General features: G+C 36.6%; 1 protein-coding gene across 1 annotated transcript; it reads right to left on the reverse strand.

Moving 5' to 3' along the window:
* Window positions 1-19,323: 19,323 nt before the first annotated feature.
* On the reverse strand, window positions 19,324-22,793 carry LOC105389882. Its single transcript, XM_011561077.3, has 3 exons — window positions 22,515-22,793; window positions 19,618-19,891; window positions 19,324-19,433 (listed from the first exon to the last, which is right to left on the reverse strand). The coding sequence occupies exons 1-3, from the start codon at window positions 22,675-22,677 to the stop codon at window positions 19,409-19,411; spliced, it is 462 nt and encodes a 153-aa protein (XP_011559379.3). The 5' UTR covers window positions 22,678-22,793; the 3' UTR covers window positions 19,324-19,408.
* Window positions 22,794-27,635: the final 4,842 nt, after the last annotated feature.

Below are 27,635 nucleotides of genomic sequence, written 5' to 3' on the forward strand. Positions count from 1 at the left end.
GACCACGGTGACCAATCTCATGGAGATCATCACTCGCGGGAATTGAAGATTTACAACCATAGACAAACAACCATAGATTATACATAGATTATTAGCCGGCATCTAAAAAAATGCAGTGCTGTTGAGTATGAAGTCATCTATAATCTATGTTTGTTTGTCTATGGTTGAAAATCTCCCATTATAATAATATATAAGAATAACACCACTTAAGCTAAAGTTTATAATAATAAGATTGAGTACGAGGTATAAAACTTTTTCAGGAAGCGTTACGAAATTTAGTGTAGAGTGTAGAGTGCCGTACACAAAGCAAACAACTTATTCACACTGTATTCAAGAATAGTCACTGCACACTGACCTCCGTCCCGTGTCGCGTAGCACAGAAACAACTATCAGGGTCCATTAAATAAATTGCACTTCTTGTGCGCTACTCAAAGAGGTGTGCGACGCCCGTGCCTCCTTGTGGGTCGTGTGACACCTCACGTATTTATTAACGCAAAGCTATAGTGCCACAATCTTATCTGTTCCGGTGACGGCTTCGCTGTGATCGAATCCAGTGATGCCATCGATTAAATTTTGCCTATTTGTGGTTTAAACGACAATGCATTTCTGCTATTGCCTATTTTATAATTAGGTAGGTAATTTATAAGTATAGATAAATCAAAATATTGGGTCGATAGTAAATGAACGTGGATATTATACAGGGTGTTGCAAAAAGGGTATACTAAGCCGAAACCTACATACATGCAGCATGGTACATCTAAGACCGAAACTGAAATCAGAATTTCAAAATTCATCGGCGGCATACGGCGAACAGAAATAAAATAAGCTCTGATGATATAGGAGATTAAATCTAGATTACAATGGTATAGGTAATATCATCTGTGGGTCGTGGAAATACCGAGATAAGACAAGTCTTAAAAAAATTATTTAGGTATTTATTTATGAACACTTTATTTTAAATTTTCTATAGTAACAAGAAATAAGAGCATAAAATTAAAAGAAATTCAGACAATGTGCAAAGGCTAATTGCCAAAAAACAATTTCTTCCAGCCAACCCTTGATAGATTGGGAGAACATGTCGTTAATCATCATTATTTCGTCTAAAATCGCTGCAGGTGCGCGAAATTCTTCTTGGTATACTGCCTAAGATTTAAAGTGTCATGTCACACCTGTAATCAAAGAAAAATAAAGATTATATACTTTTCATCATGACCCATCCCGTCCCCACTGCTGGGGTACGGGTCTCTCGGGAAAATATTAATAAAATTACATGTGAGTATATGGGTAAAATTATTCGTCATATTTGGCAACACTAACCTGTAGCCGTTGCAACTCGTTCTTCCAATTTTTCCAAACGGAATTAAAGGCGCCTGAATACGTTATTCTTGCTGCATAAAAGCCAATATATCTAGTATTACTTTTCTTGCATCACATTTTAGCGCTTTTGGCATTATTTTCACGCAGAAAATCACAAACAAATTAAATAATGTAGCGTCAGCCTCTTCGCAGAAATTGACAACTCAAATAACGCACAGAGTATGAAATGACGTTTGACAATGACGTCTCGTTAGTTGCACATTTTGACCACCGGAACAGATAAGATTGTGGCACTATACGGCTTGTGAGAATGTTAGGTTACTTTACATACATTTTATAATATAAACAATAAAGACAACCCCCGTATAGGAATGCTGCTTGATATAGTGTTTAGGGTCCGTTTCACAAGGTCTGGATAATGGTAACCGTTACCAAGACATTGTAAAACAGGCCTTTAATGACGAGAATATTTCTCGATACTGATGTTCAGATCCCTGATTTCAAGTCATTATCAAATGTAAAATAGGCTCATTTATAATTTAAATTTTATGGCAAAAAAATCCAATTATATGTATACAACAAAGCATAGATATTGGAAATTGCTTAACTATACCTAAAATTCACTGCATTTCATATAAGTTTTCTCTCCTCTCCGCTCACACAGTCTTGTACCATTTCTCATCGACATCGTAGTGCAAATAAACTAAACTACTGAACAATACTGAACGTAATAAAAGGAAGAGTACAACGTCCGGTCCGTTCGCTCTTTAAACTAAGAAAAGGTTTTTAATCGCGACCGACATCTGTTCCCGGCGTGTGGTTCCGTTCTATTTGCTCGTCCGTGTATTACAATAATAACAATTTACAGAAGAATACAACTTCAAATTAAATTGTTATGTATATAGTAGGTACCTTTAGAAGATCTAAGCATTATATGCCAGTAAATTATAAATAGAACGAAGAGAAATCTTATATTGTACCCACCTAACTACCTTTATACACAACAAGTTTTACCGATTTCTTATGTTTCACGTATGAGTCGTGTAAACCATTAGAATTCCCTATGAATACTGTATCATAAGGGTGTGTACCTACTGGACTCATAGTGATATCCCATACTACAGTTTAGTTATAATTTTTTTTCTACTGGCTGCTATTTTTTTTATAACTGATCCTGAAAACTTGGATCGCACGGAGCTGGTGCAGCGCGTGTACCGCTGGGTCTCCACACTCTTCTGCGCCATATGAAATCACGTTTACTCGCTGCTTCTCGAATGCAGTGAAAACTCGCACTCACCCTGCTGAGATTCTGACTGCCTGTCGACTGCTAGCCTAGTCGGGACACGCCCTAAACGTTTAACAGCGACATAAGACAAGCTTGACATAATTTTAGTCGAATGCTTTCCTACACCCATTAGGAATTTAATTAAAATTTGAACAAGCAACTAACTGTAATTTACGGTCTGTTCCGAGATCATGAACAGAAATTACCATTTTATTTACATGTCTGTTCAATTTCAACTTAAACGATGGAGTTCTGAAATAAAGTTTTATTAAATTTTCATATGAAAATATGCAAACAAAGTGCCTACATCCAGTTATATGCGATTTGCACCTGGTGTGCTGATGCTTTGAAGCTTAAAGGGTTCTTAGGTTATTGCGAGTAATATTTTACGTAGGTATTAATAGGGATCAATTATCAAAAATATTTCACGCTTTTAGTATAAATTTTGGCATTGCATGTATGGAAACCACCATTTTGTATTGACTTTGGATAGTACACATTTCTCTTAAGTAGTTGTTATTAGAGTGTGGGGTCCCTAGAACCAATTTCGGTCGATCAATGATAATATTTTACCTTGTTACCCTGATTTTCTACAGTAATTAACGATGTCTTCCCTCTATTGTTGTGGAAGCAAGTTCAGGACACAAGGATATTACGTTATTAGATAGCAAACCCTTGCCTCGTCCGTTGCCATATCATAGGTACGTACGAGTAGTAGTAGTACATAGCAGGTATGGTAGATATACGTAAATGTGTAAATATACACACATACATAGTACAGCATACGCGCAAAAATCCTATTTATACATTTCTACGATTACAAGTATCATTATATTTCATACAACATAATTATAATAATAAGCAAGGTGTGGCCAAAGAAAGTGAGTCAATCACTCGCCATTCTGAACAACTTTTCTTTTACCTTATTACACTCACGACTCTCACGAGCAATGAAAAAGATCCAAGTGCCATTGCCGTCCCTATGTCACTGTATAAACTTTTTCATTACTCGTGAGTGCTGTAGAATGTCGTTTCCATAATGTATTTTTCATTTGGTATCCATCGTGAGTTCATAAATGAATTTATTAGTGAATCAACGAGCTGGAACTTTCACATTCCATGACGAACAAAGCCATAGAGCGCAGCAGGAAGTGCATCACTTCAAATTTCAGTTTTAAAAATACCTAAGACGGCACTTTACATTCATCGTCTGCACATGAAACGTATAAATCTAAAATGCATGCGTGTATTTGTGAGCAGTTCATAAAACTGGGTTGAACACCTTGAACCTACTCAAAAATTTAACAAAGGCAAAGGTACTCCCGCTCCCGGCAGCCAGGGCGGAACTGCCCTGAAAGGTTAATATTTGCTTCAGAATCTCATTTAACAGCAACCTTACACGAACGCTTTGAAGCGAAGTGTTCCATTATAACATTTGATTCCCGACGCGATCAAAACCGCTCCCACGTAGATACGTATACACGTATGTTGAATTTTCCAGTCAGACGCTATGACAATTAAAATGTTCTAATTTATCAAAAGCGCTTGAAAGGTTAAATCTTAAATTACTGCTTCATAAAGCTTTAATATCAGATAGAGATGGTACTAAAATATAAATAGGCACCAGACAGTCTTTGAATAATTAAGCAATTCGTATTCAGAATTTCAGTTATGTCCGATCCAGTTTCAAATGAAAATATTGGCTTTGTTCAGCTGAAGTAGTGATGCATTAGATTCATTTGTGAGTCAATAAAGTGGCCAATAACGGGCGAGACTCGAGAGATCCAGGATCTCGGGATCCAATTTAATTTCAAATTCACAATCTCAGGGGGCACATTGCGATTGCTTTAATCCTATCGGAAATATACAGGGTGATATAGCTTGAGATATTAATTTCTTTGTACTTAAAGTACCTACCATAAAAAAGTTGAAAATACTCGTAGCATTGACACTAGTTAACTTACCGTACAATAAACTAATGTGTCTTAATACGCTCTCTTTCGCAAAACTATTATAATTCTGCCTACCTATACATATAAAAATTGCATTAAAAACCCTGTTCCGTCACATAGGTACCTACTTAGCCGTAGATGGATTTATTTAACAGTAAACGAACATAGCAATATAATTCGGTTTCAAAGAATAAAATATTTTAGTATATGCTGGTGCAAAGAAAGCTGACCCCTCTCAGTCTCTTACTAATAACAGGGTTTGGGTTTGAATTAAGACTTCAGGTTAGGTTTAAACAAGAATACTGGAAAATTCCACGAGGCGCTTATCGCGGTGCAGGCGCCTATTTTTTTCTTAGATACGGACATGACTAAGTATAATAATCATTTAAAGTTGCTCTACATAATTATTTTACATGTATACACATGTACATAACCTTGGGCAGACATGCCGACTTGTGGGGAATTGCAAACACGCTTAGTAGGACCGGGCTGGGGAAATTTATTTACTTGGGACCAACTAAGCAGCGACCGAAGTTGTCGTCCAAATTTTCTTAGTAAACATGCCACATATTTAGGCGGCATTACACAGTCTTCTAATCACATTAAATGGTGTATGTTGTACTGGACTTTCGCATTTTGTCCCAATTTAATATGTGTGTAATGTGTGTGTGTGTGGTACGTTGATGAGAATTGAGATGTTTGCAATATGAAAAAAATCATACACACCTGAAATATGTATATCGCAAAGAGCGCAAAGGTAGGTTCCTTCAAATAGAAAAGTGCATAGCTCGCTCAAATCAACTGTGTTCTGACCGAGTTGTTGTAAAGTCATCAAATTACTATTTGACGACTTTACAATAAATCTGTAAATTTTACTAAATCGATACGATAAATCGAGGCGAAATCAATTCGTGACAAACGTACAATAGCCCTGTTTACCCTTTTCATAATATACTCACGACTAAGTATACCTAATGGGTAGTGAAAATTATGCATAACAATTTATTCATTATAAGTACTTACATAACGAATATAAATCAGGGACCAAGTAACATTCAATCAGTTCGGAACAGTAAGAAAACGTAGCAACGGCAGCGGCAGCAGCAGTGTGGCAAAGTTAGCTGAGTACTAGCAGGACAAGTCATAATTGAATTTTCAGTGGGACCGAAAGTGTGCTTTTGACAGCTAGCACATGCGGTTTTGAGTTATTATTCCGGGACTTGTTTGTAACTCTTGCAGGCGCCTACGTCGCGGACTTCGACTCTCGGGGCGTTTCTCCGTGAAACATTTTATACCTAACTGTTCTTTGCGATTGCACGTTTACTAGAAGTTGCCCTGGAGCAGTGCTGTGCGTTCGTTGAAAAGTTTTAACAATAACACACGTTTGCTTAGCAGTAGACAAGACATGGACTTGTGTGAATTCACGATGCGGACAAATGTTGAGTAATTAATTTGGGATTACTTACCAATTACATATTAGTTTTTTTTATCTGTTTATTAACAAACACATTTAAAGACATATTTAAAATAAGTACTTGCAACAAATATTTCAATGTTTTATATATAATGTGCCTACGTATAAAATCTATACTGGTCAATTCCAATGTCTATTTCAGTGAACACCTCCGAAAACATTCCAGAATTTAGCATAGATTTTCCTTGCGATTGGCTTAAGCCCCGCGCATACAACTCCGTAATGTGAGGTTGAAAAGGGAATTTCTTGTCGGTTACGTTTTACGGTTCCACTGGACTAAGGGCACACTAGCTTGATAAAAATACGAACATATAGAACTGTCATGTATAGTCGTCGAAATATAATAGGCCGGTTTGGACAGCTCGAAAATGTATGGAATGACAGCTGGTGTCAAATCGAAATCATACAAAATCTAAACAATAAGTAACTTTTGGTGCTTCAAAAGTTCTTTTTTCTTTCAGCCGTTAAAAATAAGCCAGATTATGTGTCTATTCTATTCTATTCTATTCTCATAGGGGGTGAAGTTCCTGTACGTGGCTCTCTCGAGTGGAACCTTTGTACATATCCCCTTGATTTCAGCTCAGCCAGCCTAGCTCCCGAGTAAACTGGAGTAGCAGGCCTGGGTGTTGTAATAGCTGAGGTAGGCGCAGATTATGTGTCTTTTTATGTATTTCATCAAGTAAATAGCAAATTTCTATTTATAGGGCCTATTATATTTCGACGACTATAATCGATAATTATGAGTACAGGGTAAAGTCGTGGTTTGCGTTGCAAACGTTTAGAAACTTAGTTTTTCGTAAGGAAGACTGACCCCCCTTCTATAGGGCTGGATGGAAACAGTTGGGGTAAATGGCAGGTGTAAGTGTGTGAGGTGGGAAGGTTCTATTACCCGAGTTGCGCACGATTTCGTCCTCTATATTTAAATTTTTAGATTTAACTGATTACATTTTTATTTTTTGACTAAGTACAAAATTGTTAGTACCTAAGTACATTCCGATAGCGGGTAATATATGTAGAGACATATTGTAACTATCTACTCCCTAGTAAAATGGTTATCGGACAGCTGATTTATTTACACAGACACATAGATAGAAATATAAATAAACTTCTGTCTTTTAAACAGATACCTGCCCCGGCTGGGAATCGAACCCGGGACCATCGGCGTAGCAATCAGGGTCAATAATAACCACTGCACCATCCGGTCGTAATTTTGTAGCGATACCAATAGTAGATGTTTAGATTTATCTCGTTGTACCTACTTATTCTGAAAATGAATTGTGCATTTTCAGCTACTCCAATTTATTGTGATGTGATATTATTATGAACTCCATGCAATAAGTGTCTAGCTTATTAATGTTGTTACTTGTGTAGAAAGAAATGTGGTTTTCCCCCGAGAATGGCAGTACGCAGCTCATCATAACTTTGTGTTACTTTAATTATTTAGTTAGTAACTAGTTTGGGCGACCCGTTAGTGCATTCATGCGACATAATTAGAATTATCTACCACAGCAGTGTAACGTTTTATGCGGACTTTAACGAGTCTGAGGAAAATAACCGGTAAGAGAGAAAATAATAGGTGGTAACCAAATATATATGTTTAAGGTATTATAATTATGATAGCAAAAGTAAATTTTGTGATAGGTGCACGTTGAGAAGGGTGCGTTTTGCTAAAGGTGCGTTTTCGGATGGGTGCGTTATGCGATAGATGCAATTTGCGAGAACTACGGTTTCGATAGGTAATTTATGCTCCGGAACCGTCCTAATTTTCTATTCTATTCTCTTATATGCGGAACATGCAAAAAGTGAATATTTTAAACAGGAATACACCTCTGTAAACTCTGGTTGAGTTTAGTCTCCATTTTAATACAGGCTAATCCGTAGCAGACTTGTAATTTAAAATATTGTTTTCGTAATCTCGTTTTTGTTTTTGTTGCGTAGAGCGTAGGGCATGGCACGGAATGCACAAAGGTGCAGCGATGGCAGGTCGCATTTCTACCGTGCACTGAATCGTGTACCCTATTCGGGGTATTGGAGCATTTACAAAGCGAATTTGAATTAGTGGATCGATGACCGACGGCTGTGTAGGCCTGCCTATTCTCTGAGCCAATAGCAAAACTGTGGCTGGCTATAATCTTAATCAGCCCTGTATGTTTACTTAACTAGATATTTGCCCTTTTTTTCAATGCGGTGTTATATATTAATAAATACGAATAAAAATAAAAATAAAATAAAAATATGCAATGTCCATATCAGAAGTGGACTCGTTTTATTTAGGTAATTATCAAAGCTTGCACTAGATGTAGTGACCGGCAAGGTAGCGGTATCGTCAGAATGATAAAAAATCCGGCGACACGACATGAGGTAAGGTAGCTCTTAATTAATATAGGGTAAAACTGCCAGTTATTGGCCATCGTTAGTTACTGGCCACTATAAACTTAAAAGTCATAAAATAAGGAATGAGGCATCACCTGCCATCTGTGTTTTTTAATAGAACTTTGTTATCTAACTGACTTTGATTTTAGTACAATTTTTTACCACTATGAAAAAAAGCGCCATACTATGCCGCCTTTTTCTGACAGTTGGCGGTCGGACTTCCGCGTGTACGCTTCAGGGTAACGTATTTCTTAACGAAACACATTTCTTCAAAATTGACATTATTGGTGATTGAACGCAATTTAAGTGATTTTTTTAGCATATTTATATGGTGTTAATGGTAAGTTTTATTAATATATTATAGTTTCATGCAATTACCTTTGGGAAGGGGAGTTTATGGAGGTGGCCAATAATTGAATCAATATATTGCAAATTTTGTGTTACTGGCCGCCTATGCCAATAACTAAATAAAAATGCAAGTACTCTATTTAGATGAAAATCAACTGTTTTCACAATATTTATAAGTTGTAGTATCGTGTGGCAAAATATCACGCACTTTTATCAATTAAATTCAGTTACTGGCATAGGTGGCCAGTATTTAGTGGTGAAGTGGCCAATATCCGACCGATGTATTTTGTTACAGTGCGCAAACCATCAGCAACGGGATGCCACCTAAACGAAGACAGATGACTTAAATGAAGCCTTCAAATTCATAAAAGACAAGACATAAGACAATAGAAAATAGTTTTCAGAAATTCAACAATATTTTATTGAAGGATATCGATCAACGAACCGTCTTGCCCAAAAGCTCGACGAGTTTCAGCCCCCAGAGCAAGCTGGGTTTCGAAAAGACTTTAGTACAATAGATCTACACACACTACACAGTAAGGCAGATTATACAGAAGACCGAAGAGTATAAATAAATAAATAAATAAAATAATTTTATTTCAGACTTATTAAATTAATTACAATCAATAGTCCATATGGTGGTTAGTAAACATGATATTATAATATAATATATTATAATATATTATATTATAATCAGCCTCTGTGTCTAACCTTTGAGGATTATGAGAAAGCCTTCGTCTCCATCGAGACGGGCAGTTTTGGACTCCTTAGAGAGATGCTAAATCGACTGTCGCTATATCGGGGTGTTGAGATGTCTATACAATGCTACTACTATGACTGTCCAAGTACAGGACCACAAGAAAAGACCTATCCAAAGGCAACGAGGAGTGAGACAGGGAGATGTGATATCTCAGAAACTGAAGACCGATGCATTAGAAGATGTCTTTAAGACGTTGGACTGGAACGGACACATGTCAATGTCACACCTCTGCTGCGCAGACGACATCGTCAATATGGCAGAATGTCTGCCGGAACTCAGCTGGATGCTAAGTGGCCTGAATGCTGCTTCCCAACCTGTAGGCACCCCTCAAAGCCTGAAGACAAAAGTCTAGTCAACCACTGCATCCTGCACAGTGATGACGTATGGTGCAGACTGGTGCACCGATTAAAAGTGCACATGCTATGGAGACCTCTCTCCATAGCATGCTTGGGGTTGCTCTGATAGATCGTATCAGAAATAGAGTGTATCTGTCAAAAAACTAAGGTTACCGATATATAGCTGTCAAAATGTGCTTAAATAAAATGGAAGTCATATCTCCCGATTCTGCCGAAGAACCGATAAGCGTTGGGTTAGACGAGCTCTCGTATAGAGACCACGAACAGGCAAAAGCAACGTGGGACGCTCTCCTGCCCGTTGGACCGATCTTAGGCGGGTAGCTGGTAGTGGCTGGATGAGGAAGGCCGAGGACGAGGACCGAGTGTTATGTTTGGGAGAGGCCTATGTCCAGCAGTGGATGAGTATTGGCTGATGATGATTCTATGACGATGAATAAAATACGCATGTACAGCGTCGGTAGATCTTGCTTTGCTTGATTGGTTGTATGTAAAGTACGCAGGAACGGTGTTTATTAAGTAATTATATAATTATGTATACAAAAAACTTGTTGTATATAAATGTTATATTTCTAGTATTTTATTCTTAGAAAGTTGATTGTTTTTTTTTGTTTTTGAAGTTTAGCCGTGGTTAATATTATTCTGCAACTGATTTTAATAAAGTTTTTATTAAAAGAGACAACATTTATTTCTATTTTTTAGAGGTTTAAAGCTTTTTTATAAAATTATTTCCTGTGGCCAATAACCAGCCTATGGATGGCCGGTAAGTGATTTTTTTGGCCAATAACTGCAATTTTACACAGGTTTGCAATAACATATATATTTTTATCGGTTATAGTTTTCTAAATAAATTATTGATTTACTGCGAGGCAAAAGTAGCTTTTCTAGATTACATTCATACACCATCTGTCAATTTTGGTTTAATCTGTATGAAATAATTCAGCTTTGAAGTGGCCAATCCGCTTAGTTGGCCAATAACTGGCAGTTTTACCCTACTTACCCCCTTCTTCATAAAAAAGTTACTGGCTGGACGGATTAACTATTTAACTGTTCTGTCCCTCTCTAACAGAGAACAATTTGTTCTTTGACAGAGAGTGACAAAACAGTTCAATAGTTAATCCGTCCAGTAACTTTTTTATGAATAAGGGGGTAAGTATATTAAGGTAATATATAATTGATTTTTAGGTAATGAGATATGGATTAATTTAGTTCGCTGTCACCGGAACAGATAAGTTTGTGGCACTGTACTTACAGTTTCAATAACTCTATCTACCGATGACCTGTCAAAATCGTATGAAAGTAACAAAAAGTTATCGGCAGATAGAGTTATTTTTATTTATTTTATTTTATTTTATTGAACAATATGGTACACAAAACAGCAATTAATCGTAACATGAGAAGAGGTATTCATATATATACTTAAGAACTAGATTAACTACCTAGGTATGTATACACATCATGAAAATCTTAAGCTAACACAAGTTTATAGGTATATAGCAGCAATGCTTATACAAAATTAAATAATAGTAAATCTATATTATACAAGTAATTATTCAAGTTTTATACTCTTGGATCGAAGACATCAACATCACAATCTTTAGAGCAGGGAAAGTCATTATACAGACGGCACATTCTTACAATTGGATTGAAAAAAGATATATTATTGTTACAACTTTGGATATGGAATGGTTGGATATTGAATGGAAATGAAATGGTTGGCTTTGGATATTGAAACTGGCAGTTAGAATACTTTTTTCATAAAGCTCATTACAACAAAGGTTTGCTATCTTCTAAAAAATACCAACAAGAAGTTTCTACGTACATATCAGTTTGTTACCTTCACTATTTCAGGTGAACATGACTTCAGAGTAAAAAACCGAGCAACAGTACGCGTGCTACAAAAGTCTAAAAGTTCGTAGTAAACTTTTCTAAGTCCGACCCAAGTCCAACATAGCATCCCCATTTAGGGTGCACAACAGCGTTTAAGTAAATTTTCGAGCAATTTGCAGTATGTTAACTAGCAGCAGCCGTCGGTTATTGCCGCTCGAGTATCGTTAGGTATACTGCGGGCGGATGATATTGCTAATTGGATTCTCTTGCACCGCCCGGAATCCGGAAATGGTATAAAGTTTAACCATTAAATGTCCTGCCGCTGACGGAACAAGTTAGCAGCCGCATGCACCGTCTACAACTCTACACTCAACTGTTTGTTTATTTTTCTATGATAAGGATATATTATGAATGTAGGTAAGTATTAGTATCAATAATCATTTTGCAGCCTGGATGGAGAATTTGGAATAAGAATCTATTTTTCTATCCAAGAACCGATAACCGATGGGGTAATCGTGTTCTGGAGTGGAGACCGCGACTAGGCAAACGTATGCAGTGTGGGATGCCCTCCGGCTAGATGACTGGTTATGATTGGTTGCGGAAAGCTATAGATCGCAGCAGTACAGTCCAGCAGTGGACTGCTATAGGCTGATGATCTATTTTAAAAAAAGCGTCTTATTTTTTTTCGTTAAGTTATATTGTTCGTTTATTACCATTGATTATCCAACATGTAACATGGCGTCACAGGGGCCTCACTGCACGGTTCAGATCAAGTAGACGCCTCCACGTAATTGGAAAATGAGATTACCTCCCTCTACCTGGTGCATTAGAACAAGGTATGTCTTTGTCAATTTACAGTGGCAGATGGGAGTTGAAATTTAGCTCTTATAATACACGGGTTAAGTGTCGTTTGATGATTAAGGTGTACTTAGTACAACATTTGCATTATAACATTGTAGAGGTATTGTGTCTAAGCCTACAACAATCAAAAGTGAAAATCCTTTAGTTTGCATCTATTAAGTAGTACTAGTAAGTAAGCGTACTTAAAAAAATTCAATTAAAAGAAGGTCATATAGGTACCTTTATAAAGATATACTATATATAAACTTATATATGCCATAACATAATATTAACCTATTACATAATCATAAAACTTTGTCAACTCTTGCTACCCCCCACCTTACTATACTTATACTTATCTTATACTTACTATAGGTACTTGGACAATATAGTAAGGTGGGGTAAGACAGTCACCGGGGGAAGACTATCAATGTGAACAGAGAAAATATGAATTTCTACAGACCTATTGCACTAATACCTATATTTTCTAAAATATTTGAAAAGGTCATTTATAATAGTCTCTATTCATACTTAGAAAAATTTAATCTGTTGGCTCCACAGCAAAAAGGTTTCAGACAGAATAAAACAATAAACATGGCAATCTATGACTTTCTCTTGAATATAATAAGAAAAATAGATAAAAAAATCCAGTAGCAGCCCTCTACATGGACTTAACTAAAGCATTCGATCATGTTGATTACAATATACTTCTGTCAAAGCTAGAAAAATATGGCATTAGAGGTAATGTGCTTTCTCTAATAAAATCATATTTGACGAACCGTGTCCAAATAACACAAATTGATAGAATGTGCTGTAACGCAAAAAGTGAACTCTCTCACTTCTCACGTGCTCGAACCGTTCAATATGGCGTACCTCAGGGTAGTGTACTGGGACCACTTCTCTTTATAATCTACATCAATGATCTTCCCAAAATAACAGAGCATCCTGTAGTACTATTCGCTGATGACAGCACAGTGGTATTTTCGGCAAATAATATTTCATCATTAGAAAATGAAATTAACGTAACCCTTCAGGACATAATACATTGGCTAGATGATAACAGTCTATTGGCAAATTTAGAAAAAACTAAAATAATGACATTTAATCCAAATAATTCAGACACTTTAAATATTGACATTAAATATAATAATAATAAAATAGAACATACTAATATTACCAAATTCCTTGGTCTATACATAGATAGTGATTTGTCGTGGAGATCTCACTCTGAACATGTCACAAAAAAATTAAGCCAATTCTCTTATGCTTTACACAAATTAGGTAAAGTTGCGAATAAAGAGACAGTTTTAATCGCCTACAAAGGTAACGTTGAGGCTCTATTACGATTTTCCTTAATCTTTTGGGGAAACACTGTTAACAGGGATGTAGTGTTTAAATCACAAAAACGATGCATTCGTGCAATTTTCAAGCTTAAACGCACAGATAGCTGTAGAACGTATTTTAAAAATAATAATTTATTTACATTTCCGTCTCTTTATGTGTATGAAGTAGCCGCATTTGTAAAGTCGAACCCAAATCTCTTTGAACGATTCAAAAGTCAGCGCTACGGTGACAGAATCTGCAATATTGGACACAAAACGGCCAAGTTCAGTAAAAATATTTTCGGAATGGCACCCGCAATTTATAATAAAATCCCAAATACCATACGACAGATTGATGATCTCAATGCGTTTAAACTTAAACTAAAAAAATATCTTATCAATAAAGCATATTATTCTATAAATGAATTCCTTCTTGACATTTACTAATTTTAAAACAAATAATTTTATTACTTATCACCATTTTAATTTAATTAGACGAATTTAATATATAATCATTCTTGACATAGACACACGCACACACATTGACAAACTTATTAATGAGTTCATTAGGTATTTTTTTTTTTTTTAGTATTAAAAAAAAAAAAAAAAAAAAAAAACACGCACTCACGCCTTGTACTAATGTACTCCCTTGCGGGGTAGGCAGAGGTGCATTGCTGCACCCACTTTTCGCCAGAGTGTTATGTTAGTCCCAATGTAATAGGGGGCGGGCCTATTGCCATTTTACGGGCACATCCAAGACCCGAGAACAAATATCTGTGTTTAAACAAATATCTGCCCCAGCCGGGAATCGAACCCGGGACCATCGGCTCAGTAGTCAGGTCACTAACCACTACGCCATTCGGTCGTCAATATTTTTAATATTTATTTTCATATATTTTTTTTTTTGCAACAAAATTATTATTTGGCTTAAATTTTTATATGTATTTATTATTTTATCTTTGTAGTTATTGCATGTCATATGTAGCATGGACTTTAATCTTTAAAATATTTGTACGCCCTGTGGCATAGCATAGCGGAACTTTGTTAATATTTACCACCTTACCATTAACCTGTGTTAAACAAATAAATGATTTGATTTGATGTGTAATTATTACTTATAAGCAGCTTCATTCTCTAGTTTGTCACGCTGGTAAAGTGGTATACTCTAAGTAAAGTGGTAACCACCACCAGTGGACCACTTTACCAGCGTGACAACACACTTTACATCGTCTTACCCCACCTGCAATTTTTTTAATAAACAAATTTATGATAAAGTTCAGTAGATGCCATCAAATAGATTTATTATCAAATACTAAGCGGAAATATTAAAGGAATCTATGCATTGCCTCCATAAGTATTCTTGTACCATCATATGCCGAGGCCGGCTCCATCGGTCGACCACCATACCTTATCGACGGTCCTTCACGTAAAAATGGGTTTTTGAATGCTCTTACAAATAAAGCCGCACTTCTGCCTTTTGTAAGTTGTGGATAAAACACTGAAAAAACAAATAGGTATCAAAAAACATATATATAATAGTGTCATTCTGCACTGCACATAATGTGGTACGAGAGACCGAACTAGCGCATGGCCCATATTTTTTTTGAATAATACTTAGATTAACAATACTTATTCGGTTAAGATGGAGTGTCAGTACAAAAGAAATGTCTCGACCAATAACACCCATTTCTATCATTGAGCTCAAATGAGCCAATAGACATTGAGCTATTTTGGATTAGTTCGGTTAGAAGATTTGTAACTTTATTCATTGGTACAATGTTTGCTATTAGGTGGAACCTGAACATGGTTGAACTTAAAACGATTGAACAGTAAACAAAATGGGGACAGATTTTGCTTTGTTTTTGTATGTGACACACCATCATGTTGGTAGGTATATATATTGTAAATCTAAGAAATAACTCGTTTTATCACTTACTTCGTGTATCTATGTAATGAGCTGCCGGTGACCTGTAATACGTGAAGCGGTGGTACTGTTCCCGCTGTCGGTACGGGTGGTGCCTCTGAAAATTGGTCCACGGTTGAATGAATTTGCACAGTATAGTTAATATTAAAAACAATTGAATTTTACACATGACTGCAGATTTTGATAGTGTGACAAGTTCTGCGATTAAACATGTTAAATACGACTTTAAGTTGACAGTTTTGATCTCATCACAATACGTAATGAAGTTTTACAGGGTGTCCCAAAAGTCAACGATATGCCTTGGAGGGCTGATAGACCAGCTCATGAGTGGCCAGAATATCATAATATGACCTTAGTAAAAATTCGATAGTGATAATGATGATTCGATGAGATGTTAGTACAATATGGATTTTTGTACCGGCAGCACGCAAAAAACTGATCCAAGGTGTCGATATTCAGCAAATTTAGAAAAGTGTCAATATGTTGAAAATTATCGAATTTTTACTAAGGTCATATTATGATATTCTGGCCGCTTATGGGCTGGTCTATCAGCCCTCCAAGGCATTTCGTTGACTTTTGGGACAGTCTATATACAGATGGAAAAGATAAATGGGGCTGAAATGGAAGGCTAATTAATATTTTTTCCTCATAACAACTTTGGTAATACTTACCCGTTTTTATTATGCGGAAAAATAATAATAATTAAAAAAAACTTCAAAAATTCACTAATACCCCATCCACACGCTTGGCGAACAATGGCAAACAGCAAACAGCAAACACGGACGTGTGGATGGGTGTTTGTCGTTGTTTGCCTGTTTGTGTTTGTGTTCGCCAGTTTTCGGCATCGGTGTCGGTTTTTCTTGCCAAATCAAAGGATGTTCGGCAAACAGTTTGCTACGTATCCACACGTCTGGCAGCGGTCAGTATGCGCGCTAGCATTGCGGGAGGCGGACGTATCAACTTGCTACACTTTTTCGTTGGCGCGCAAAGCGTAAAAATGTCTGATTGATCAGCACCAACGATTCTGTAATTTTTGGAGGCTTATCAAAATAAAAATATAAAACAAATTAAAGCCCACATAAAGCAGTACATTGTACGATTTCTATGTATTTTTAACCGTCTTCAAAAAAAGTAGGAGGTTCTCAATTCGTCAGGTTTTTTTTTAATGTATGTTCACCGATTACTCCGCCGTTTATATAAAATAGATATAAAAAATGCGTTTATTGACTTATGAATTGATAATAATGGTAGCTGAAGTCATATAAGTACTCTCGGGAACAATGAAAATGTTCCACCAACTAGGTAAGTTTCGAAACATAAATATGCATTATACCTACACAACAAATATCGGTACCAATAGGTATCTACAATCTAACATTGGGCGAAGTTTATCAAACGGCATTGTATTCTATTTATAAACTGGAAGGACTAATAAACGATATATATAACGGTAGGTATGGGTAAGTACGATTGGTTTATAACAATATTACTGTACCTTGGTATTTGTATTTAACATTTAAAGGTTCATTGTTTATGACTTTTTACTTATTTTTACGAGCAGCACCATTTTTATAACCAAGATTAAAACATATTTTGTGCTCTTCCCGGTAAGTATACTTACTGAGAATTATTAGAGTAATTTAAGTTAGTACCTACTCAATTAAGTAAGAAGAAGTATTTCAAGTGTGACAAGTTAATTCGGGGTTAATACGAGAAGCGGTACAGTGGGTTCACTTCAGCTTACGAAATACTAAGTTTCGGAGCGCTGCTGCGCTAACCGCGTCTCTATCTCGTTGCAGTAAACGTACCGATTGCATGACAGCTTGTGTTCGTTTTTTGTGAAGGTAGAGTAACCCTTCAGAGGAAGGAACATGGTGGAGAGTGCATTCCGTCAGTTTTCCTTGTATCGTCATCGCCGTGGAGAGATCTGAATGATTCATGATTTCAGGGTAGCAACATGGCTGCGCCTGCGCCACACAAGACATAATTTGCCTTTTACATCACACATTAATGAATGTAATTTATGAATGCATTTAAATTTACTTAATATGCGAGGACATCCACACAAATCGCGTTTTTACTTCACAGTGTGTTTCGATTTCGACAACCCTGTCTAAGCTACAGTAGGCCTATCACCATAGGCCAAGCAAGGATCGCACAATTTTATTTATCAATCGGCAACACAGCTTTTAAACAAAATTGCACCTTAAAGCTTATGAATTTGGTTAGTAATTTAATGAACAAATACAAGAAAACTATAAAACCAGCCTATTATTATTATCCCACCATCGTCTTTGCTTTATTCTTATTTTGCTTTTTTCTTTCTCTTGCTTTAATTTATATAATAAAAAATACGTCTGCTCGTCGTCCGCCGTGTTTGCCGATTCGGAATGTTATGAGCGTTCGCCGAACATGTGAATGGCTGGCTTAAAGCCCCATCCACACGCTTGCTGTTTGTCACAAACACCACAAACAGCAAACAAAGCAGGAACTATTCTTTTTTGAAGTTGCTGCCATATTTCCTCATATTGCTTTGTCACCGCACCAACATCAAAAGTTTTTTGAAGTCGGTTTTTTTAAAATTATTGTTTTATTTCATTGTTTTTAGTTTATTTTTAATACTAATTGTCTATCAAAAGTAAGATGCAAATGATACAAATAAGTCCTACTAGTCAATACGAATCATTCGAGCCTAAACACGACGTAGTTGCTATATACAACGTTGAGGAGTTCCCTTGACTGCCTTCCGTTTCCATCATCAGATCAGCTCAAGGTCACCATATTTTAGTTATAAGAACTATATTTACGTTCGAAATTTCATGCCCATGCAGGTGCCCAAAATGGAAATTCGTACCCTATGTTTACCCCATTTTACCATCCTAGGGGGTGAAATAAAATTCTGAAAAAAAAATTATCGCCTGGGAGCTCAACCAAATACATCAAAAATAGAATTTTCAAAATCAATAAACGACGGAGTAATCGGTGAACATACATAAAAAAAATATATATATAAAAGATCCCGACGAATTAAGAAGCTCCTCCTTTTTTTGAAGTCGGTTAAAAATGTATGGCGCCACTTCCTGTATGGCTGACTGTGGCGATGCACGGAATAGTACCTTTAGGGTTTTTGTGGTTAAAGTACTAAAACTAATAACTTTTCCGTACCGATTAAATAATACGCCTATTCTGATGATCAAAAATGTTATTGAGGTCTAAGAGAGATTTCCTGTGGCTGCATCGATTATGGTACGAAGCATATGGGTCCTATCTAGAGGTATATCGTCCACCCTGTATGCGTGCGATCAACACAATGAAAGCAAATATTGATTTTCAGGAGAATATCACATTTTCTACTGTAACCACAAAACAAACAGCAGCATGGAAACGTTTGAAACTTTAAAACATCATTATGCATCCTCAACTACTTACTAAGATGCGATTTGTTTAGTAAAAAAATAACGGTGCTGAATCCAAATCCATTTCCAGATATTTATTGTCTTTAAAATAACTCGTATCAATTTAATAGCCCTAATATTATTTTGTCATCGCGCTAAGAATGATTAATTTTGAATTTCTTTCTAACACAAAGAGTGAGTGTGTCTATACAGGTTCCACTTTTTAGCTATCTTGTTAAATCTTGCCAAAGAACCACCACCTGAAACAAAACATAGAAATGTTATTTATTATCTATCATCCAGACATTGTTTTATCCATTCCAATCCCTATCATTCACATCTCTACCCAGCCTTTCCTTGTTCTCCCTTCACCTTCCCTTATATTTATATATTCATACATAGTTTCTAAAATAATAGTTAATCATAGTAAATGGTAATACTAACCCGCGTCCAGTCCAGTAGGTGAAAGAATTGTAGTACAAGTTTCTCCTGAGTCTTGGCGGGTAAAAGAAGGCGTCACTTTTGTAAAAGTTATATATAGACTTCCAAAGGATCTTGATGCCTTCCCTAGCAGCTTTCTTGTCCAGGGCGTGCCTCCCACCGAAGTCGTAGCGCCACCAGCCGCCGATATCGTACCAGTATGTTGGCACATAATAGTTCTTGATCAGTTGAAAGAGCAGCGCCAATCCACGATGTTTCGTTAATTGGGGAAACCAAACTGTAACCAAGCAATACAGATAACAGCTATTTATAGGATTTCAGATGACGACTCTTATGTATTGTCACCATAAACTTGCTGGATTAAAGTGGGCCCAAAAGGTTTCTGAACGGAACGGTGGGCCCAAAAGGTTTCTAACGGAAATTAATTGATTGATGCTATGTAGTGCTGCGGCACATGGGACCTTTTTAATGAAATTTGTTTAAAAAGTATCTACAAAGACCGGTTTCTACACCTGTGATTTTCGGGCCGTAAGTAACTTACTATTTCTCTATTCTCGGTTAGAGCATAACCAGGGAGTAGTAGTTAACTTTTGACATATCTGTCATGAATTTTGTATGGAGATGACGTTTAATTTATAAATCAATGCCTGTCGGTTAGATAACTGACAGGGATTGATATAAAAATCATGACAGACGTGTCAAAAGTTTACCACTACTCCCTGGTTATGCTATAACCAATGACGAAGGAAAAAAGAGGACCTGGCATTAAAATCGGTACATAAAAATATATCGTCGTCTCTTTTTAACTTATTGGTGTTATCGTACGTAAAAAGGACAACAGTAGTTTTGTCTTTGCCTAAAATTACAACATTGCGACCGGTCGCCATGTTGATTGACATCCAAACACAAAGTACTTCAGCTGTCAAAGCAATTTGTTTACATTTTTCCAAAAAAAATTGTGTTTTTTATGTGAAATTGTGCCTGCGTGTACTGTAAAAACTTGCATAATACTGCCTTTCATTCACTCACACTTCATTCAATATTCTGTCATATTCATTGAAATTGGTGTCCATGTCTCTATAATGTCAAACAACCTCAAACAACCAAACTTTTTGGTTTTGAGGTTGCCATGGTTAATATTTCTATCGAGGTTGTTTTTTGACATCCGTCATTGAAAATAATATCATTACTCCATGCCCTTTGAAAAACAATACAACGAACTAGATGGAGTGTCAGTGCAAAAGAAAGGACTCAACAAATAACACCTCAATTTCTAAGTAACGTCTTATTTTAAAATATTTTGTTAGAATATTTTTCACTTAATTCAATAGTTCTCATTAAGTCATTAGGTTTAACTTCTTGAATCTACCTCTGTGGTCTAGTGTAGTGTTGCCCAAATGCAAGAACAAGACGAGACTTAGCCAGTCTTGGTCTTGGTCTTGCGCCAATACACCTGGTCTTGGTCTTGGTCTTGGTCTTGCGCCAATACACCTGGTCTTGGTCTTGGTCTTGGTCTTGCGCTCCCAGTCTTGGTCTTGGTCTTGGTCTTGCAGCAAGAGTCTTGCAAGTCTTGCAATTACCTATTAGTCTATTACTATTTATTAAAGTTTACTTTTTGATTTTAATAGATATTTTTTTATTCGCTATGTTTATGGTATTAGTCGTAATGCGCATAGGTCCAGTTTTTCATTTTCTTTGATACAGTTTTTTGCATCTCATAGAATTCCTAAGCGTACTTACCTATACACCGAACTGTTACACCTAACTACTCAGTGAAATAGCGCTCTGCAAGACGCAAGAGTCTTGCAGGCTATGTCTTGTTCTTGCTCAAGTCTTGCACGGTCAGTCTTGGTCTTGGTCTTGCTAAAAATACGCGGTCTTGTTCTTGGTCTTGGTCTTGCAAAAACGCAAGAACAAGACCAAGACTGCAAGACCAAGACTGAATTTGGGCAACACTAGTCTAGTGGTAGAAGCTCAGCTTCATCACCCAGGGATCCCGGGTTCGATTTCCAGATAGGGCCATCAATTTGTGTTTCTATATTGCGGTTCCAAGTTAGGTTAGTACATTAAATTTAAACTTTTATCTCGGTTGACAGTATAAAAAACCCAGACAGTATTTCGCTTCATTTTTTATGTCACACAACATCTAGTTCGTATGTTGTTTATCAAATATTCTATTCATTTTTCCATCTTGAATTCTTGACAGATGTGTCAAAAGTCAACAACCCGTTGCCTGGTTACCGGTCTTAACCAAGTCTTAGCGGAACCCCACAGCAGCAATTAAGTTTATCACCCGATCAAGGGAGTTAACCCCTTGATTTTGCATGGTGGGACACTCACTAACCTTAACGGTCCATACAGTAACCAAACCGAGGTATTTGTAACCTAACCGAATGGTTTGAAATTAGGCCTAGTATACAGAATATGAAACAAAAGTGAACAAATTTAGACATTGTAGAATAACAACAATATGAACCAGCATGTTCCTAAATTTCTCAATTTACTTCTTATACAATTAAGTAAAAATTGTGAATAATTATATTCTGACCTTATAGTGAAAAGTAAAATAAAACAAAATTATTCAGTACCTACTTTTCTTTTTCTTTAAATCTTCTATTGTTATAATTATAGTGAAACCGAAAAAATATTTTCTAAAATTTAGAATACCGATCTGTCGATATGATAGTATAGTTGTTAATGTTGCGCAGCCCTACGGCAAGTGGCCAATTTGGTTGGCACCAAATTTAGGTAAGCGCGTGTTTTTCGTGGATATGCCATGTCCTCTTTTTTCCTTCGTCATTGGCTCTAATCGATAATGGAGAAATTGGCACTTAATGTTCTTTTAAGTATTTTTGTCTTTCTTGATCTAGGTTGCGAGAGAGATGGAAGGAGATACTCACGGTACATGTGTCTGTAGTAGAGCAGTGGAGGATGTTCCGAAGATACTTCACTCACTATAACTACCAATAAAGTAATTACAATAATAATTTTAATATTCATTTTTAAACTCTTAACAACAGTGTTTCGTATCCGTGATAATAGAGTGTTAATGAAGGAATGCATTTGTAACGAAGATATTATAAGTAGATGAGTTTGTTATGTAAATATGTATTTTTTGTTTATCAAATATTTCATAATAATAATTGAAAGAAAAATAAACATACGAAACTATGCATCTCATAGGACAACGCGGACTCGTACCCTCGGGAAGCGTCATAGCGATCTTTCTTGATACAAAAAAGTCTGCCAATTTTTGCGGGGGGAAATTTTACCGTTTACCATGATTGTGTCCCATTTGACATGCCATTATGAGTTTTAATTCCCAGCAATAAGACTTACGTGAAGTGACATTTAATAATGAACACAGTGTTTTCATTTTTCTTGCCAATAATGGATGTAACAATTATCGATAAGTGTTATCGATGAATTCGAGAACATGGGTTGGAAATACTAATTTTAAATTAGTAAAATTATGAATGATTATTAAACAAAGCCTAAGTAACAAATAAATGACGCACATAAATGACAGAGCTTAAAACGGGTATAGTCAAACCAATTCATAAAAAAGGGTGCCACAAAAACTATGACAATTACCGACAAATTACCATTCTCAATACCATTAACAAAATTGTTGAAAAAGCATTATCTAAACAAATTCATTCCTTTTACACAAAACATAACATAATAACAGAAAACAATACGGATTTCAGGCAGGCAAAAATACAACTCAACTACTTACAAAATTCACAGATAACATTTACGGACATTTGAATAATAAAGAGCATATCTTAGTAGCTTTTATTGATTATAGTAAGGCATTCGATACCTTAAAACACAACACCTTGATTGAAAAACTAAACGATTGTGGCATTCGAGGACCGCTAGGAGAATGGTGCAAAGACTACCTCAACGAAAGGTCCTTTTCAGTTAAAGTTGGTGACTCCCTTAGTAAAAAGACCAAGGTATCTGAAGGCACAGCACAGGGATCAGTTTTGGGCCCCTTGCACTATATAACGTATGTGAATGATGTGGTCAGTCTGATAAAACACTGTGAGATTTATCAATTTGCCGATGACACATGCCTAACTGCAGCAAGCAATGATATAAACACCGCTTTAAAACATCTCCAAAGTGATTTTACATTACTGACCAAATGGTCGCATGATGCGGGTCTTGTCCTCAATGCCAAAAAAACAACGTGTATGTATATAAGTTCAAGCCAAAACAGAATAACTGCCAATCCCAAACTAATCGTACACAATCACAACTGTCTCCACGCGAAGGACAGCCAAAATTGTTGTTGCCCAGCCGTCGAAGTAGTTAGCAAACAAAGATACTTAGGGCTGATATTTGATGATAGACTCAAATGGACGGACCACATTAACCACATTTGCGATAAACTCAGGGCAATTTTGGCTAAAATCAAAAAAGTAAAACAAAAAATCCCATATCTAACATTGCTCCAACTATACAAAGCCTTGGGTGAAACCACTATTCATTATGGGCTTAGTTCGTATGGTCGGACGTGTAAATCACATCTGGATCCTATATATGCACTGCAACTTAGAATACTTAAATCTATTGTAGGGTAAACATTGGTGAAATTGGCCACCCCCAATAACTGGCCACACAGCTTTTTATTCGCCTAAAATAAGAAACACGATGACAGCACGCCATCTGTTACAGCTTGACACTAACCATTAGTAAGTTGTCGTTCATTTTAGTTCACACTCATTCCGCTTGAAGGATTGGTCTTCAAAATACCCGCAATTTTCTGACAGTCGGCGACAGTGCATCTGATAAAATGGTTGTGCGCTAAGAAAACGTTAAGCGAAGACATTATTTTGAGAGGCGATATTTTTTGTCCCCAGCTTCTGTGAGTGACTTTAAATAGTGACAACAATAGATTTTGAGCTAAGCAATCATAATTTGTACTGATTTAATCCTTAATTTGATTTTTTATTGCATTTTTCGACTTGGCCAGTTACTGGTTCCAGTTTTATAGTATTTTTAGTAACTGGCCCCCCTATGCCAGTTACCCCAATTTGCTACTTGCAAGTAAATTAACTTAAAATACAGCTTATTACCTTGGTTTTAAATAGCATTTTCTGTGGTATAAATTTTGTAAAAATCGTTCAATATTTAGTAGTAACTGGCATAGGTATTCTAGTGGCCAGTTACTACATGGCCAGTTACTGAGAACTATTTTATGTTTCAGGATATATGCTAAAATCTCTTCAAGATAATGGTGGCCCAGCCCACAAACAGTCTTCACTATTTGGACTGTATCCTCGTCAATATCCGTAGTGGTTAGCAGCGATTCGAATCGGCTCTGTTGTTCTCTTTGGAAGCTGGTGTTGCCATGCCAACTTCAATTTGGTGCAGCGTGGGACGAAGGGCCTGCTTCATCAGTCGTCTTCTCTCCAGAAGTTGATATTCAGAGTGCCTCCAAGAAGTCGGTGATCACTCCCAGTTTAAAATCTATTGATCACTGAGGCATCTCTGAATATGTGCCGCTTGTCAGTCATAATTAAGTCGATTTCATTTTTCGTCCTACACCATCGGGGCTTGACCATGTTCACTTCCTCCGGGGATGTTTGTCATAGAAAGAATTCATCAAGTATAGCCCATTCTGGTCTGTCTCATTCGAGGAAGTCAACAAGAATTTGTCCTCTCCGATTTCTGCTACTAAAACCATGGGGTCCTTCCCTCAATTCTTTGCATTCTTGTACTCCCACTTTGGCGTTGAAGTCCCCCATCACAATGGTGTATTGGGTCTTAGCAGTACACTTGATAGCCCTAGAGATATCTTCGTAACTATACTGCTTCGACTTCTGTGTCAGAGTGTGTCGAGGTTGGTGCATATACCTGTACGACCTTCAAGGAATCCCTCTCGGTTAGTTTAAGTACAAGGTACGCTACCAGATTCGACACACTACTGATCTCCACTACGTTGCTGACAAGGGTCTTGTTGACAAGAAATCCTACGCCACCTTGGGACAGTTGGTTACCCTCCCGATGGTAGAGCATGTGGTCAGACTTCAGGGTTATCGTGTCCCTCTCTAAGGATTTCCGATAGCCCTATTCTGTGTGGGGGTGTCAGTGCCTGCACCTGGCTCCCTCGAATGGAACCTTTGTGCATATCCCCAAGGTCTAAACTGCCTTTCTAAGCTTGGACCATTTCCCACCATGCTGGCATTTCACTGCAGGTTGGTGGGATCACATATCTAGATGTGCAAAATCTAGACATGCAGGTTTCCTCACGATGTTTTCCTTCACCGTAAGAGTGATGGTATACATTGTACTTAAGTCAAAAGAACTAATTGGTACATGTCAGCACCGGGATTCGAACCCGCATCTCTGGCGTGAGAAGCGGGCGCTTACCCGACTGAGCTACCATCGCTCTCCGATAGCTTTAAGATGTCCTTATTTTTTTACCCAGCTCTACCTCGTGTTACACCATATTCTCGTCCTCTCTCACTGTCCGTGCGTTGTATGTAGCAAGTTGTATTTTATACTATCTTAAAATTAGTTCAAGAAGAAGCTAAGATTTAAGGATTTGACTTAATATAAACTTGAAATAATTCAATTTGATTGTTAATAAAGATTTGCGATGATTTAAAGATAAGAAACTTATTTTTGTCATAATAATATGTGAATTGTGACGTTGTTTCACTAATTACATTGAAAGGGTATTGAATTGTAGGAGTTTTTTTGTTTATATATAAAATTTTGTTAGAAAATCCTTCCTTCATTGGAAGGAAACCCGTGCCCCGGCAGGTGGGGACGTAATGATGACGATGAACTGTTTATTTGTTAAGAAATATAAGGTATTTCTCATTATTAAGTGTTAACACATATACTACGTCATAACACATTAATTATAATAGGTTTTTTTATAATGTTTGCAGTAGTTATAAGGTTAAAACTTGTCATTTTAGTTAATTATATTAGGTGGCCAGTTACTGCAAAATAAGGGTGCCAGTTACTAAAATTTGTGGCCAGTTACTACACAAAAGTGATAGTTTTCATTTAAATAAAGATATTTAAATAAATAGTTCTTATTGATTATTAAATTGATCATAAAAACAATCAACAGGATCTAGTGAATCATTAGATATATAAATCACCTAAATCAGATCATGCATTTAGACGGAGCACACACGTAAAGTGGCCAAGGTGCTTAAGTGGCTTACTACCCCTTTTCCCCTACCACCTAAAATTAAAAATAAGTATAAAAATAACTACCACGAACTATTTTATCACTGTAAAGTCATACCTGTACACTATCATGTCCAATATAGCCTATTAATTGAAAATTTCTTTAACACTACCTATCAGAAAAAAATCCATCGCCAAAAACAGACCCGAAGTGCATTAAATAACAAACTAGAAGTCCCCCATTACAATAACTTATATGGAAAACAAATGCTACAATACCAAATACCTACATTAATAAACCACCTACCCTTAAATATAAAAAGTGAAATCACAAAAAACAACATTAAAAATAAACTTACACTGTTCTTTTCTTCTCACAATCCATTTCATAAATAACTAATCAATAAAAATAACCACCTAGTGTGTCTACACCAATAATGTCACTGTGTATTTAGAATGTAAGCCTTATCTGTAAGTACCCTAAGATAGTTTTATTAATGAGAAATGTCGAGCGAGTGCCAGTGTGCGGTCAAACCTAAAGTGGTTTTTGTCACACTGTTAGTATTTAAGTCTTTATTGTAAAATATGTTTGATTAATAAATAAATAAAAATAAATAAATAAAACATATACTAAGTAGTTTTTTTGGTCACTCACGTGATAAGTCGCGAGCCGTATCGCCGCTTTTGACGAATGCACTGAAGTTGTCGGGTAAGTGGACCCGACTGTCAGATGTTTTCAAGCACCTGAAGGCGTCTGACTAGGCTTAACGTCTGCTGCCGAAGCAGCGACCGGTACCCACGGCTTAACGTGCCGTCCGAAGCACGGAAGCGTCCAAAAAAAACCATTTGAAATCGGTCAC

This window comes from Plutella xylostella, chromosome 5 (assembly GCF_932276165.1).
Source record: "Plutella xylostella chromosome 5, ilPluXylo3.1, whole genome shotgun sequence".
Lineage (NCBI taxonomy): Eukaryota > Metazoa > Arthropoda > Insecta > Lepidoptera > Plutellidae > Plutella > Plutella xylostella.

Excerpts from the sequence above, each read along its gene's own strand:
- LOC105389882 (XM_011561077.3), bottom strand. The coding sequence starts at position 22,677 with ATGCATTCCTTCATTAACACTCTATTATCACGGATACGAAACACTGTT. Across the intron at positions 19,892-22,514 it reads CTACTACAGACACATGTACC|TTTGGTTTCCCCAATTAACG; the intron begins GTGAGTATCTCC and ends GCTTGGTTACAG. Across the intron at positions 19,434-19,617 it reads ACCTACTGGACTGGACGCGG|GTGGTGGTTCTTTGGCAAGA; the intron begins GTTAGTATTACC and ends GTTTTGTTTCAG.